At 42.2% G+C, this 17,541-nt stretch overlaps 1 protein-coding gene across 1 annotated transcript in view; it reads left to right on the top strand.

The window, feature by feature from the left end:
* LOC135557144 (rho-associated protein kinase 2-like) overlaps positions 1 to 15,129 on the top strand; it is a 109,858-nt gene extending 94,729 nt beyond the window's left edge. Inside the window, exons 28-32 of the mRNA XM_064990357.1 lie at positions 71 to 159; positions 256 to 334; positions 452 to 722; positions 1,100 to 1,360; positions 11,167 to 15,129. Coding sequence (XP_064846429.1) covers positions 71 to 159; positions 256 to 334; positions 452 to 722; positions 1,100 to 1,360; positions 11,167 to 11,399 — 933 coding nt within the window. The 3' untranslated portion in view covers positions 11,400 to 15,129. The remainder of the gene's footprint in view (positions 1 to 70; positions 160 to 255; positions 335 to 451; positions 723 to 1,099; positions 1,361 to 11,166) is intronic.
* The last annotated feature ends 2,412 nt before the right edge of the window (positions 15,130 to 17,541 follow it).

The raw sequence follows: 17,541 nt of genomic DNA, 5'->3' as shown, positions 1-17,541 counted from the left end.
TTTTCCCTGCTCTCTCTCTCTCTCTCTCTCTCTCTCTCTCTCTCTCTCTCTCTCTCTCTCTCTCTCTCAGTACGTGGTGGTAAGCAGTAAGAAGATTTTGTTCTACAATAGTGATATGGACCGAGAGCAGTCCAACCCCTACATGATCCTAGACATTGAGTGAGTCACAAAGCTTGTTTGTCCTCATTTGACCTTTTTTTTCCTCACTGCTTCTATTGAGATGCCTATCATTGTTCCATTCTTTCCTCCATGCAGTAAGCTGTTCCACGTCCGACCAGTCACTCAAACAGACGTGTACCGTGCTGACACCAAAGAAATCCCCAGGATATTCCAGGTGACAACTCACATTGACATCAATATCTTGTCTTCAAGACTTTCAACCGACTCCTCATTTACAGAAACGTAACATATCATCTGCTCCTTATTCCTTTTCCATCTCTCCACCTCACAGATCCTTTACGCCAATGAGGGCGAGAGCAAGCGGGAGCAGGAGTTTGCGGTGGAGCCGCTGGCGCTGGCGGGCGAGCGCTCGTCCTACGTTAAGCACAAGGGTCATGAGTTTATCCCCACTCTCTACCACCTGCCGTCGAGCTGTGAGGCATGCACGCGGCCCCTGTGGAACGTGTTCAAGCCGCCGCCCGCGATGGAGTGCCGCCGCTGCCACACCAAGTGCCACAAGGACCACTTAGACCGGAATGAGGAGGCCATTGCCCCCTGCAGGGGTCAGTAAGAGGGGAATGGTCACCCTCCCTTGCCTCCCACTTTCCATAAAACTCTATAAACCCAGTAGAGTTCTAAAACCCAGAGGGCTCACTTGCCACAAAATGTGCCACTTTCCCGTCTAGGTTTTATATTTCTGTGGGTGAATGCCACTGAATTCATAGGGTTTTATGGGCATGTGGGCAAGCGAGGGTTTTCGAACAATGGGAATTACTGTTTAGAATGTTAGTCCCCCTTGAACATTGCCACTTCAGCGATTGTATTATTAGGACAGTGAAGTTAAAGCACATTTTGGTAGGCATACATATTAGTCAGTTTTCTTTAAATTAATTGTTTTCCTGTATTAGTGTATTCACTAACTTCAAACCTCCTCCCTTAGTGAACTACGACATTTCCACGGCCAAAGACCTACTCCTATTGGCCGGCTCTCAGGAGGAGCAGCAGCGATGGGTCAGCCGGCTAATCAGACGCATCCCGAGGAAACCCGCCTCCGTGGCCCAAGCCCCCGAGCCACCCTCCCACTCCTCCCCCGACTCTCCCCTGGCGCCTCCCCCCGCAACTCTCCAAGCCTGTCCCCCCACCGCGGAGCCATCAAGGTCCAGCCCAGTCGCCAGCAGACTCAGCCTGCAGGGAGGCCCAGGTCAGACTATTGATGGGTAAAGAGGGTGGCATTCAGACCTGGGTTCAAATTGTTTTGGAAATCTTTCAAATACTTTCAGCATTTGCTTGAGCCTGCCTGGAATGCCAGATCGGCGTTGTTTGCGCTTTTGGGGCTATGAACATACAAGTGTCATACATCATTCTTTAGCTTAGAACCTTGGTAATCGAACCGCTTTGTCTGATTCACAATAGGCTTTACAGCATTTGATTGTCTGAGGACAGTGCCCCGCATACACCACCATTAAAAACATGTTTCAAACCAGCAGAGGCGTCACAAATATCTGAAATAGCGCTAAAATAAATTACTTCCCTTTAAAAATCTTCCTCTGTTTGCAATCCCAAGGGTCCCATCTACACAACAAATGGTCGTTTTGTTCGCTGAAGTCCTTCTTTATATTCCCCAAAAAGTCAGTTTTGATGGTGCGTTTGATTCAGTAATCCACCCATTCCACTCGTTCAACATGCAGACAAAGGAATCGTAAAAGTTATCGGTAAACTTCGTCCAAACAAGTCAAACAACGTTTCTAATCAATCCTCAGGTACCCTAATATGTAAATAAACGATAAAATTGAAGACTGAATGTAGTATGTTCAATACCGGAGATAAATAACGAAGTGCGCGCCCTCATTCATGCGCTCCACAAGACTAGAGTCCTAATGAGGGACAACTTGAAAAACTACAACTTCAACAACTTCAACTTCAAAAAGTCTGGAACCTTTTCTAAAGACTGTTGACATCCAGTGGAAGGCATAGGTACTGCAATCTGGGCGCTTTTTGGTTGGAAATCCAATATACCAACATATGAATGGCCTGGGAGCTCAAACACATTTTCCGGATGGATTTTCCTCGGGTGTTTGCCTGCCATATCAGTTCTGTTATACTCACAGACATTATTTGTTGTTGAAACTTCAGAGTGTTTTCTATCCAATGCATATCCTAGCTTCTGGGCCTGATTAACAGGCAGTTTACTTTGGGCACGTCAGTAATCCAAACTTCCGAATACCTCCCCTAGCCTTAAGAAGTGTTTCCCATCTCTAGAACTAAGTGGCCTAGCCCAAACCATGAAACACAGCCCCAGACCATTATTCCTCCTCTACCAAACTTTACAGTTGGCACTATGCATTGGGGCAGGTAGCGTTCTCCTGGCATCCGCCAAACCCAGATTCGTCCTTCGGACTGCCAGATGGTGAAATGTGATTCATCACTCCAGAGAACGCATTTCTACTGCTCCAGAGTCCATTGGCGGCAAGGTTTACACCACTCCAGCTGATGCTTGGCATTGCTCATGGTGATCTTAGTCTTGTGTGCGGCTGATCGGCCATGGAAACCCATTTCATGAAGCTCCCGACGAACAGTTCTTATGCTGACATTGCTTCCATGGGCAGTTTGGAACTCGTAGTGAGTGTTGCATCTAAGGACAGATTATTTTCACAGGCTACGCAGTGGTCCCATGCTGTGAGCTTGTGTGGCCTACTACTTCATGGCTGAGCCGCTGTTGCTTCGAGACGTTTCCACTTCACAATAACAGCACTTACAGTTGACCGGGGCCACTCTAGAAGGGCAGAAATGTATTGACTTGGCCAATGCTTTGATATGGTAGACCATTCCATTCTTGTGGGCTGGCTAAGGAGTATTGGTGTCTCTGAGGGGGCTTTGGCCTGGTTTGCTAACTACCTCTCTCAAAGAGTGCAGTGTATAAAGTCAAAACATCTTCTGTCTCAGCCACTGCCTGTCACCAAGGGAGTACCCCAAGGCTCGATCCTAAGCCCCACGCTCTTCTCAATTTACATCAACAGCATAGCTCAAGCAGTAGGAAGCTCTCTCTCATCCATTTATATGCAGATGATACAGTCTTATACTCAGCTGGCCCCTCCTCAGATTTTGTGTTAAACGCTCTACAACAAATATTTCTTATTGTCCAACAAGCTATCTCTGCCCTTAACCGTGTTCTGGGCACCTCCAAAACAAAGATCATGTGGTTTGGTAAGAAGAATGCCCCTCTCCCCACTGCTGTGATTACTACCTCTGAGGGTTTAGAGCTTTAGGTAGTCACCCCATACAAGTACTTGGGAGTATGGACCTTCCTTCTGTCAGCACATATCAAAGCTGCAGGCCAAAGTTAAATCTAGACTTGGTTTCCTCTATTGTAATCGCTCCTCTTTCACCCCTGCTGCCAAACTAACCCTGATTCAGATGACCATCCTACCCATGCGAGATTACGGAGACTAATTTATAGATTGGCAGGCAAGGGTGCTCTACAGCGGCTAGTTGTTCTTTACCATTCGGCCATCAGATTTGCCACAAATGCTCCTTTATAGGACACATCACTGCACTCTATACTCCTCTGGAAACTGGTCATCTCTATATACCCGTCGCAATGCTTATTTGTAAAACCCTCTAAAGCCTCACTCCCCATTATCTGACATAACTACTGCAGCCCTCCTCCTCCACATACAACACCCATTCTGCCAGTCACATTCTGTTAATGGACCCCAAAGCACACACATCCCTGGGTTGCTCCTCTTTTCAGTTCGCTGCAGCTAGCGACTAGAACAAGCTGCAAAAACACTCAACCTGGACAGTGGTATCTCCATCTCTTCATTCAAGGACTCAATCATGGACAATCTTACTGACAGTTGTGGCTGCTTCGCATGATATATTGTTGTCTCTACCTTCTTGCCTTTTGTGCTGTTGTCTGTGCCTATTAATGTTTGTACCATGTTTTGTGCTTCTACCATGTTGTGTTGCTACAATGTTGCTGCCATGCTATGTTGTTGTCTTAGGTCTCTCTTTTTAGTGTTGTAGTGTTGTGATGTTTTTTGTCATATATATATATGTATCATAGATGTGTGTATATTTTTTATATATATATATATATATATATATATATATATATATATATATATATATATATATATATATATATATACCTGTAAATATGGTGTGCCTAGAGTGTCACGAGTATTTGATAGATTTTCATTACTATTTGAACCCTTGATTTGCTAGGTTTGTGTGTAAACCTGGGTTGTGTTCAATAATCCACAAAATGTTTTGCAGCGCGAAGCAAAAACAAGTGTTCTTTTTGGATATGTTCAGGTTGTACCTTCCCATTTTAAAATGTTTTCTTCCTACTGAACATGGCCCTGGTTAAAATAAACAAGATGGATATACAGCTAATGTATTCATAAATCAGATGTGTGTTACTGATATTGGATTTGCTTTTCATTGCAAATATAATATCTGTCCGTTTGGTCAACACAGCATACTCTTACTTACTTACTTACTGACTTTATTGTCCCTTGGGGAAATTTTGTTGCAGTGTCATTTACACATTTAAAGTGGCGTTTAAATACAAAACAAAATTGACAATGCAACTTTCATAACAGTTACATAGCAATAAAAATAATAATAGTAAGAAATAAGAAATAAAACATTAAATAAAAAAGAAGAAAAGACTGGCCTGCTGGCCTTACGGAGTCAATGGGAACATTCGCCCGAGCTATTTAGGAGGGATATCACACCTGGCATTTTTCCTGCTGATGGGTGCCCTATTCCTGCACCCAGAGGGGAGTAATTCAAAGTTCAGGTACAGGGGGTGACTTGGGTCTTAAATGACTTTGTGAGCCTTACAGAGGGCCCTGACCTTAAAGATCTCATTCAGGCCTGTCTGTTTGACCCCAAGTCTCTCTTTATCTCACCTAGGTGTATCGTTAAGATTTGAACGGTATTGCTACTCTTATCGATACTGCTTATCGATCTTACTTTACTTTACTTTAACCATATTCTTATTGGTTCTTTTTGTAATTTTTACGAAAAAAAACTAACCAAATTATGAACTGAATTAACATTGCTTTATTTTCTGAAATGTAAAATAAACAATTATTTCCAGCAAAATAAACAGCATTGTTTTGAACAAATCACTATTAAAGACTAATGTTGTGATGATAGAAATGTAAAACAAATTAAATAAACAATATTTTCCTGCAAAAGATAATACAGTGGTGTAGAACAACACGGATGGGGCGTGCAGGTAGGCTGCAAAAGGACTAACAGTTCTTCTGGAGAAAAATCAACATTTCTGTTATACACTGTCCTGGTGTGGAGTACCTTCTGTTGTACACTGTCCTGGTGTGGAGGACCTTCTGTTGTACACTGTCCTGGTGTGGAGTACCTTCTGTTGTACACTGTCCTGGTGTGGAGGACCTTCTGTTGTACACTGTCCTGGTGTGGAGGACCTTCTGTTTTACACTGTCCTGGTGTGGAGGACCTTCTGTTTTACACTGTCCTGGTGTGGAGGACCTTCTGTTTTACACTGTCCTGGTGTGGAGGACCTTCTGTTGTACACTGTCCTGGTGTGGAGGACCTTCTGTTGTACACTGTACTGGTGTGGAGGACCTTCTGTTGTACACTGTCCTGGTGTGGAGGACCTTCTGTTGTACACTGTCCTGGTGTGGAGGACCTTCTGTTTTACACTGTCCTGGTGTGGAGGACCTTCTGTTGTACACTGTCCTGGTGTGGAGGACCTTCTGTTTTACACTGTCCTGGTGTGGAGGACCTTCTGTTGTACACTGTCCTGGTGTGGAGTACCTTCTGTTTTACACTGTCCTGGTGTGGAGTACCTTCTGTTTTACACTGTCCTGGTGTGGAGGACCTTCTGTTTTACACTGTCCTGGTGTGGAGGACCTTCTGTTGTACACTGTCCTGGTGTGGAGGACCTTCTGTTTTACACTGTCCTGGTGTGGAGGACCTTCTGTTGTACACTGTCCTGGTGTGGAGTACCTTCTGTTTTACACTGTCCTGGTGTGGAGGACCTTCTGTTGTACACTGTCCTGGTGTGGAGGACCTTCTGTTTTACACTGTCCTGGTGTGGAGTACCTTCTGTTGTACACTGTCCTGGTGTGGAGTACCTTCTGTTTTACACTGTCCTGGTGTGGAGGACCTTCTGTTTTACACTGTCCTGGTGTGGAGGACCTTCTGTTGTACACTGTCCTGGTGTGGAGGACCTTCTGTTGTACACTGTACTGGTGTGGAGGACCTTCTGTTGTACACTGTCCTGGTGTGGAGTACCTTCTGTTTTACACTGTCCTGGTGTGGAGGACCTTCTGTTTTACACTGTCCTGGTGTGGAGGACCTTCTGTTTTACACTGTCCTGGTGTGGAGGACCTTCTGTTTTACACTGTCCTGGTGTGGAGGACCTTCTGTTTTACACTGTCCTGGTGTGGAGGACCTTCTGTTTTACACTGTCCTGGTGTGGAGGACCTTCTGTTTTACACTGCCCTGGTGTGGAGGACCTTCTGTTTTACACTGTCCTGGTGTGGAGGACCTTCTGTTTTACACTGTCCTGGTGTGGAGGACCTTCTGTTTTACACTGTCCTGGTGTGGAGGACCTTCTGTTTTACACTGTCCTGGTGTGGAGGACCTTCTGTTTTACACTGTCCTGTTCCGCCCTTACAAGCAAAAGTCTTGTTGCACTTGTGGCAACGAGCACTGTCAGCATTGACTCTGGTGAAGTGTAACCAAACTTTTGAACGTTTAGTTCTCTCAGCCATGGTCACTAATTAAGAGCAGGGTGCTGTGTGTGCTGTAGCGCCAGAGACATCTCTTCTGGATTGGGAATAGCCTAAATGCATCATAGACAAATGTCTTCATTTTATTGCAAATTGGAAACGGTTGGTGAGATCAAATGTGCAAGATAACGTTTATGTAGCAATAATAAATAGGACATGTATTTTCTTAATTTCTCCAGTACCGAAAGCAGAACCGTTTAATATCGAGTTTTGGTACCCATCCCTAATCTCACCCATGTTCATTGTTCATCTATCTCATCTTTATCTTGTTTATTTGTAATGTGTAGTGTAGGAGTTGTCAGCATATTCATGCTGGGAACTCTCCACAGTAGTCACATGATGATTATACTTGTCTTTCAGACCAGAGCTATTTCGCTCAGCTCCATATCAGTTCATGAGTTAATAAGTAACTTAGCTAACTTATTTTAGGAACTAATCTGCAATCTTGGCATAATGTTCTTGGTGCTACTTAAGTTTAATATGGACAATACTTATCCCAAACTAGGTCACATAACCCTATGGCGTGGTTTCCCGGAAACAGGTTAAGCCTAGTCCTGGATTTAAACACACTTTCATTGGAGATTCTCCTTTGAGTTGACTTAGTTGGCAGATATTTTCTCAGTTCTGCTTTCAGCTCAACACTATTCAGGGCTTGACATGAACTTTTTTAGCCACTGCCCCTTTAAGGCTCTCCTGGAGGAAGGTTGGCCACTCTTAGTAGCCTGTAAAACATTGCAATATTAGAATTACAACAAAATACTTTTCATGTCTTTTAATAAAATAATTCCCTCCAGGGCTCGACGTAAAGGGCATCCCGTCAGCCAAAGGGATAATAGAAAAACAGGTATACTGTTCAAAACAGACTCTTGTCATCATATTTTGGCTAGGTTAGGCTACTTTGAAACAAGGTACGGCAGTCTTCAAAACAGACTCTTGTCATCATATTTTGGCTAGGTTAGGCTACTTTGAAACAAGGTACGGCAGTCTTCATAACAGACTCTTGTCATCATATTTTGGCTAGGTTAGGCTACTTTGAAACAAGGTAAGGCAGTCTTCAAAACAGACTCTTGTCATCATATTTTGGCTAGGTTAGGCTACTTTGAAACAAGGTACGGCAGTTCAAAACAGATTTGTCATCATATTTTGGCTAGGTTAGGCTACTTTGAAACAAGGTACGGCAGTCTTCAAAACAGACTCTTGTCATCATATTTTGGCTAGGTTAGGCTACTTTGAAACAAGATTACGGCAGTCTTTCAAAACAGACTCTTGTCATCATATTTTGGCTAGGTTAGGCTACTTTGAAACAAGGTACGGCAGTCTTCAAAACAGACTCTTGTCATCATATTTTGGCTACTTAGTTTTATGGACTACTTATCCCAAACAGGTCATCATATTTTGGCGTGGTTAGGCTACTTTGAAACAGGTCTTTAACAGACTCTTGTCATCATATTTTGGCTAGGTTAGGCTACTTTGAAACAAGGTAAGGCAGTCTTCAAAACAGACTCTTGTCATCATATTTTGGCTAGGTTAGGCTACTTTGAAACAAGGTCCTGGAGCAGTCTTCAAAACAGACTCTTGTCATCATATTTTGGCTAGGTTAGGCTACTTTGAAACAAAATACGGCAGTCTTCAAAACAGACTCTTGTCATCATATTTTGGCTAGGTTAGGCTACTTTGAAACAAGGTACGGCAGTCTTCAAAACAGACTCTTGTCATCATATTTTGGCTAGGTTAGGCTACTTTGAAACAAGGAAACAACGGCAGTCTTCAAAACAGACTCTTGTCATCATATTTTGGCTAGGTTAGGCTACTTTGAAACAAGGTACGGCAGTCTTCAAAACAGACTCTTGTCATCATATTTTGGCTAGGTTAGGCTACTTTGAAACAAGGTAAGGCAGTCTTCAAAACAGACTCTTGTCATCATATTTTGGCTAGGTTAGGCTACTTTGAAACAAGGTACGGCAGTCTTCAAAACAGACTCTTGTCATCATATTTTGGCTAGGTTAGGCTACTTTGAAACAAGGTACGGCAGTCTTCAAAACAGACTCTTGTCATCATATTTTGGCTAGGTTAGGCTACTTTGAAATAAGGTACTGCAGTCTTCAAAACAGACTCTTGTCATCATATTTTGGCTAGGTTAGGCTACTTTGAAACAAGGTAAGGCAGTCTTCAAAACAGACTCTTGTCATCATATTTTGGCTAGGTTAGGCTACTTTGAAACAAGGTACGGCAGTCTTCAAAACAGACTCTTGTCATCATATTTTGGCTAGGTTAGGCTACTTTGAAACAAGGTACGGCAGTCTTCAAAACAGACTCTTGTCATCATATTTTGGCTAGGTTAGGCTACTTTGAAACTTCAAAACAGACTCTTGTCATCATATTTTGGCAGTCTTCAAAACAGACTCTTGTCATCATATTTTGGCTAGGTTAGGCTACTTTGAAACAAGGTACGGCAGTCTTCAAAACAGACTCTTGTCATCATATTTTGGCTAGGTTAGGCTACTTTGAAACAAGGTACGGCAGTCTTCAAAACAGACTCTTGTCATCATATTTTGGCTAGGTTAGGCTACTTTGAAACAAGGTACGGCAGTCTTCATAAAATGACCATGTCCAGGTTTTAAACAATTAAATTCATGGTTAAACAGTTTCAAAATGCTGACCGCATCCTCTCAGATTCAAGCTAGGTGCGGTGCGCAACAGGCACTGCCCTTCACTCTCTCAGATCTTGTGACCATTTGATCTGAACAAATTGTGCCTTGAGAAGGTATGTTGACAGAATCAAGCCTTTAGACATTAATGGTAATTATCCGTCATTATATCTGTCAAACATGACTGGTGTTTAGCCTATAGTTATGTAATGAAAAGTGTCATTAAAGTTTGGCTACATTTTCTGGTGCCTCCCTCATGTCAGCATCGGTTTGGACATGAGGCTGTAGACAATATGATGAGGGAATTCACCATATTTCTTACACCAGTCTTTTCTTTCAAATTGATGAATGTTACAGAAAGGTAGAGAATTGGGACACAGGCACCTTTGGAAAATGTATTGTCCATTTACACAGAATGGAAAATTGTCTTTGGCGCTCTTGCTTGCGTTTAAAATGATAAAATCAGACGTAAAACATGCACATTTACATGTCAGTTCATCCGTCTCATTTAGGACAAAGTGTGAAGTGGATAAAGGATTTCTTGAGTCCGTTACTGTAGTTTGACTAAAACTGGATGCCTCAGTGATGCTCCCTGTTGGACACTGCATGTACTGCACAGACCTTGTAACTCTATTGCAAGTTCCTTCTGGGCTGTAGGTTGACAACTGGGCGACTCCCCCAACTGTTTCAGATTGATTGTTGACTTTGAAGGACTGAAGTTGGTTATTGGCGGGTGTCGATGATGATGATGATGATATATTTGGCTTCTGAGGAAGTGGTTGTGCCAGTAACCGAAATGTTGCTGGGATCGAATCCCCGAGCTGACATGGTAAAAGTCTGTCGTTCTGCCCCTGAACAAGGCATTTAATCCACTGTTCCCCGGTAAGCCATTCCCCGGGGGGACCCTGACTTAGACACAAAATGTATGCATTCACTATACTGTAAGACACTGTAAGTGTAAGTGTCTACTCATAATATGCTGCATGTTTTGTGTGATTTCAATAGGGGCGTACATAATTGATTGCCATTAGTGGTTTTGTTGTTTAGAGCTTTGACCTTTCTGATGGCAGTCCCTTGTTGTGGAAATTCTACACAGGGACACAGTCAATCTTAAATAAATCATAGTTCCTTATCAGCACGCTGGAGAGGTTCCAACCAACTCAATGCACCAAGTACACATGTCGATCAGGAGCTTCACCGGGGCAGTCCCGTTAGTTCCCTTATATACAGACAAGTTATATTTGCATGATTTAGCTTATTCATCATTCATAATTCATTCATAATTAACGTTTGCTTAATTCATGTGACTGACCAACTGACCTTAAAACTGAGATATCTTTCTCAAAACAAGGTTCTGGGCATACTGCTAAATTGCAGATACTGATTGTGAGGATTCATTCAATCAGTCACACAAATTGGTTATTAGAACAAACTTAATCATTTCCATCCCACATCCGGGCTGTTCTTGTGTGTGTTTGTGCACGCGCACAATTACGTATCTGAATAAATTGACTTAATCTAACAAAATGCCATTATTCATTTGTACTTATTTTTCTCCTCTCTCTTCACAGCTTACCTCTATAATACAATGGTTTGGTGTATCCTCTCACATCATGTGGACTTTGACTGGAGCCTGGACACACAGTGGAACACACATCTACTTGACTTGTTCACAAATGGCACCCTATGGCTCTGGTCAAAAGTTGTGCACTCTATAGGGAGTAGGGTGCCATTTGAGACACACCCAAAGACTGCAAAACGCCAAGCATTTACAAATCTTTTATGGGAAGAGGGTAAAGGGTAATGTTGCATTTACAGTGTCTTCGGAAAATACTCAGACCCTTGACTTTTTCCATATTTACGTTACAGCCTTATTCTAAAATGGATTAAATAAATAAATCCTCAGCAATTTACACACAATACCCCAGAATGATGAAGCAAAAACAGGTTTTTATACATTTCTGCAAATGTATTAAAGATTAAAAACAGAAACCTTAATTACATAAATATTTAGACCCTTTGCAATGAGATTTGAAATTGAGCTCAGGTGCATCCTGTTTCCATTAATCATCTTTGATGTTTCTACAACTTGATTGGAATCCACCTGTGGTAAATTCAATTGATTGGACATGATTTGGTAAGGCACACACCTGTCTATATAAGGTCCCACAGTTGACAGTGCATGTCAGAGTAAAATTCAAGCCGTGAGGTCAAAGGAATTGTCTGTAGATCTCTGAGACAGGATTGAGTCGAGGCATAGATCTGGGGAAGGGTACGAACACATTTCTACAGCATCGAAGGTCCCCAAGAACACAGTGGCCTCCCTTCTTAAATAGAAGAAGTTTGGAACCAGCAAGACTCTTCCTAGACCTAGCAGCCCAGCCAAACTGAACAATCGGGGGAGAAGGGCCTTGGTCAGGTAGGTGAACAAGAAACCGATGGTCACTCTGACAGAGCTCCAGAGTTCCTCTGTGGAGATGGGAGAAACTTCCAGAAGGACAACCATCTCTGCAGCACTCCACCAATTTGTCCTTCATGGTAGAGTGGCCAGATGGAAGTCACTCCTCAGTAAAAAGTTCATGATAGCCTGCTAGGAGTTTGCCAAAAAGCACACAAAGAACTCTCAGACCATGAGAAACAAGATTTTCTTGTCTGATGAAACCAAGATTGAACTTTTTGGCCTGAATGCCAAGCGTCATGTCTGGAGGAAACCTGGCACCATCCCTACGGTGAAGCATGGTGGTGGCAGCATCATGCTGTGGGGATGTTTTTCAGCGACAGGGAATTAGAGACTAGTCAGGATCGTGGAAAAGATTAACAGATCAAAGTACAGAGATCCTTGATGAAAACCTGTTCCAGATTGCTTAGGACCTCAGACTGGGGCGAAGGTTCACCTTCCAACTGGACAATGATCCTAAGCACTCAGCCAAGACAACGCAGGAGTGGTTTCGAGGCAAGTTTATGAATATCCTTGAGTGGCCCAACCAGAGCCTGGACTTGAACACGATAGAACATCTCTGGAGAGACTTGAAAATACCTGACAGAGTTTGAGAGGATCTGCAGAGAAGAATGGAAGAAATTCCCCAAATACAGGTGTGCCAAGCTTGTAGCGTCATACACAAGATGACTCAATGCTGTAATCCCTGCCAAAGGTGCTTCAACAAAGTACTGACTAAAGGGTCTGAATTCTTATGTAAATGTGATTTATTTTTTACAAATTAGCAAGCATTTCTATACCTGTTTTTGCTTTGTCATTATGGGGTATTGTGTGTTGATGAGGGAAAAAAACAATTTAGTCCATTTTAGAATGAGGCTGTATCGTAACAAAATGTGGAAAAAGTCAAGGGGTCTGAATACTTTCCGAAAGCACTGTATGTAAGCACTGCAGTCTGACTCACATCTGTCTCAGTAAACCAAATTGTTTCACATTTTGCCTTATACAGTGTTCTGGCCCCAGATCTCATTGTGCTGTCCATTGCTGTGTCATTGTTACACCAATGGCACAAACAGATCTGTGACCAGCCTTTATACCGTATTCATGTCACAGCAAATGTCTATTTCATCACTTCATGGAATCAAATACTTTGCTCTACAACTGCCTTATTTTATGAATGATTCCTGCCATGATTAAATACATAGACATACACTGAGTGTACAAAACATTAAGGACACCTTCCTAATATTGAGTTGCGCCCCCTTTTGCCATCAGAACAGCTTCAATTCGATGAGGCATGCTCTCTACAAAGTGTCAAGCGTTCCACATGGATGCTGTCCATGTTGACTCCAATGCTTCCCACAGTTGTGTCAAGTTGGCTGGTAGTGGATCTCTACTCTGAATAGCTTGATTCATCTCATTCCACAGATGCTCAGTTGGATTGAGATCTGGTGACTGGGCAGGCCACTGCAGTAAGCTGAATTTGTGTATGCCTATTTTGTCCTCTTTCAGTTCTTGACACACTCAAACTGTGCACCTAGCACCTACTACCATACCCTGTCCAAAGGCACTGAAATCTTTTGTCTTTCTCATTCACCTTCTGAATAGCACACGTCTCGATTGTCTCAATGCTCAGAAATCCTTCTTTAACCTGTCTCTTCCCTTTCATCTCCACTGATTGAAGTGGATTTAACAGGTGACATCAATAAGGGATCATAGATTTCACCTGGTCAGTCTATGTCATGGAAAGAGGTGGTCCTTATGTTTTGTACATTCAGTGTATATCTACCCGTATTTAACATAGAAATAGAATGAATGGCCGCATAACGTTATTGCTTAATAGACCTGAATGGGGGAATCCGTTCTATTCATTCTGATTCTATGGTCTTTACATGCCTGGATGATCCTCAGCAACTATTTGATTGTAGATGGTGTTGTATTAAGTATGTTTGTGAGAGTGTATTGCCACATAAAGATATGTGACAATTGTATTTCCCTGTAATTTTACAAGATGGGCTATGTATGAAGAAAAAACTGGGCAAGATTGAAATCTGGGGTCAGTCCACAATTGATATTCAGATGGGTGCATTGCTTCATTCAAATCAGTATGTGTGTTGTAGCCTGATCCCAGGTCTGTTTGTGCTGTCTTGCCAACAACAACGACAATAGGAGCAAGACCGCGCAAACATCTGGGTCCAGGCTAAAGTGTTTGTCTTTATGACAAAATAAGGTAAGCCATGATGTACAATATGGGAATATTATTTCGCAGTCGCCCCAATCATATAGAGTAAAGTTGTCCCTAGATGCATTTCCCCCAATAAAGGATTATGGGAGGGAGGGAAAGCTGATCCTAGATCTGTCACTAGCAGAAACTTCACCCCGGAGGTTCTCACTCCTCAGTTCACAGGCTTCTGTAAACTATGGTGACCCTCAGACAGAACTGTATCAATATAATTTTGTATTGTACCATATGGCTGCCTGTCCACTACATAGCTTTAAAAAAAAATCAACTGTACTCTTTAAGACATCAACAGAGAATATGTATTTATTGTGCATTTACTTGTATTGCTTATCATTTTGCTTTGGAAAAGACTTTTCCGTTAAGACAATCTATCCTTTTTCCAAACACTATGTTCTGGGACCAGAATGTGTTATTAAGACAAAGACCAGTGGATAAGACTCTGTTTGTGGTTTCACAAGTCAGGGACATACTCATCAGGGCAGGCAACAAAAAACATTTTATTTTTTTTCCAAATTCAGATGAGCGTTTCTTATTGGACAAGTACAGTTAGTCCCTCCGTTTCAGTCCGTTTTCTGTCATTTGGTGCCTAAAGAACATGACCCAGGTGACTGACTCTCCTCTCCAAAGCTCATTCCACCTTTTTGACACCTCTTCTGTAGTGGAATATCATGGCCAGCACAAATCCATTGAGCGATGACAAGACAGCAAACCGAGTAAGAACTGAACGAATTAAAGAACCAAGCGTTACAAACTGATCACAGTATGAGCTCATTTCCTAATGTTTATAACCACTGAAACTTATCTTCTATGTCTATTGCATAGATCAGACAAAGACATAGAGTTCGTTAGAGGATGCACTTGGTCCAAAGCATGCTTGAACAAAGGTATGAGATAGGCTCTCTAATTAATAGTCTAGCACATCTTTATGAACTAAGATCACGTTTCTACAAAGCAGGCAGTAGATACTGATCTTATGTCTGTCATCATGATTGTATTGAACATCTTCTCTGAAACATGATTTGAGTGTGAAAACTAACCTTCCTAACAGTCAGTCATCACGTTTCCTTAATAACTGCCAATCTCCTCATGTAGACTAGCCTAACAGCACAGCCTAACCCCACTGTATCTGCCAGCTGTTGGCTAGAGAGCACGTACCAAGACCAGAGTAGGCACATTTACAGTCTTTGTGACAAAATTATCAGTAGAGTTGAAAATGCAATGGAAACACATTGAACTTGAGATTTACATTCGGTACATGTAAACAAAAAAGTCAATTTTATGTGCACTATGTCATCATGCAATGATTTGCATCTGCAATTTGTTGGTGGGAAAATGTGCATATTTTCTTTATGCAGATTCTAGAATATTTGCATGAAAATCTGTCACCAATTGGATGGAAACCTAGCTAGTGTAATGGTTTTCCTCCTCTTCGTCTGAAGAGGAGAGGCGAGAAGGATCGGAGGACCAATATGCAGCGTGGTAAGTGTCCATGGTTGTTTATTTAAACACATAAACTGAACACTCCATACAAAAACAATAAACGTAACGTGAATAACCGAAACCAAAAACAGTACCATGTGGTGTAAAACACAGACACGGAAACAAACACCCACAAACAAACAGTGAAACCCGGGCTACCTAAATATGATTCTCAATCAGAGACAACTAACGACACCTGCCTCTGATTGAGAACCATACTAGGCCGAACACAGAAAACCAACCTAGAAACACAAAACATAGAATGCCCACCCAACTCACATCCTGACCAAAACAAACAAACAAATAACACAAATACTAGGGTCAGAACGTGACAGCTAGTCATACCTCCATTACTGTAATAAATTACGAAAGGGTGAACTATTCCTTTAAAGCTGAAGTCCGTAGCAGTGAAACTCCCACTTCTGTTTACAAACCATAACTTAAAGAAGCAAACACATTTTTTTCCCCCTCTGACATCATTGCATACGCGATGGTACATACCATGCTGTTCTATGATAAAAAATAAATAAATAAAAACACAATACAGGATGCTCCTCTGCCCCGTTTCAAAAACAATAACAAATGTACCTGGGGCGACCAGTGTCGCTGTTTCACTTTATGCGAATCTCCGCTTTAAGTATTCAGACCCCACAATACCGAAGAACCAATGGAAGAGGCACACTGTTCTAGTGCCAGACATGTGGTCAGATTAAAAAGCAGCATTCCCCAAGAGAGGATGGCTTTCAATTCAGTTCTTCTTTGACAAAAAGATTGATCATTAGAAAGCAAATTACGGACTCCTCTTTGTATCTGCTTATTTCTCCAAAGCTCAGTTGTCCTAAGTGCACAGAACTGCCAGGACATAGGATCAATGGAGACACTCAAGTTTTTTAACCATGTCTCTCGACACATTCATGAAAATAGTCATGGTCTCTGAAACTTCAAGCTGCATACTGGACCCTAGTCCAACTAAACTACTGACATAGCTCATTCCTGTGCTTGGCCCTCCTACAGTGCCTTGCGAAAGTATTCGACCCCCTTGAACGTTGCGAGGTTGGATGGAGAGCATGTTCACAAATGCTCTCCATCCAACCTCACTGAGCTCGAGCTGTTTTGCATGGAGGAATGGGAAAAAAATTCAGTCTCTCAATGTGGAAAACTGATAGAGACATACCCCAAGCGACTTACAGCTGTAATCGCAGCAAAAGGTGGCACTACAAAGTATTAACTTAAGGGGGCGGAATAATTTTGCACGCCCAATGTTTCAGTTTTTGATTTGTTAAAAAAGTTTGAAATATCCAATAAATGTCGTTCCACTTCATGATTGTGTCCCACTTGTTGTTGATTCTTCACAAAAAAATACAGTTTTATATCTTTATGTTTGAAGCCTGAAATGTGGCAAAAGGTCGCAAAGTTCAAGGGGGCCGAATACTTTCGCAAGGCACTGTATGTTCAACATATTAAATATCTCCCTATCCCCAGGATGTGTACCAAACTCACTAAAAGTGACAGTAATAAAGCCTCTCTTGAAAAAGGTCAAACCTTGACCCGGGAAAAATTAAATAATATTTGCCTATATCGCATCTCCCAAATCTGCTGCACAGCAACTCACTGCCTTCCTGAAGACAAATAATGTATACAAAATACTATAGCACATCATTGCACTAAGACTGCACTCGTGAAGGTGGTAAATTACATTTGTATAGCATCAGACCAAGGCTCTGCATCTGTCCTCCTGCTCATAGACCTTAGTACTGCTTTTGATACCATCAATCCCCCATATTCTTTTGG

This window comes from Oncorhynchus masou, chromosome 16 (assembly GCF_036934945.1).
Source record: "Oncorhynchus masou masou isolate Uvic2021 chromosome 16, UVic_Omas_1.1, whole genome shotgun sequence".
In the NCBI taxonomy this organism is placed as follows: domain Eukaryota; kingdom Metazoa; phylum Chordata; class Actinopteri; order Salmoniformes; family Salmonidae; genus Oncorhynchus; species Oncorhynchus masou.
This window is presented reverse-complemented; position numbering and strand designations above follow the sequence as displayed.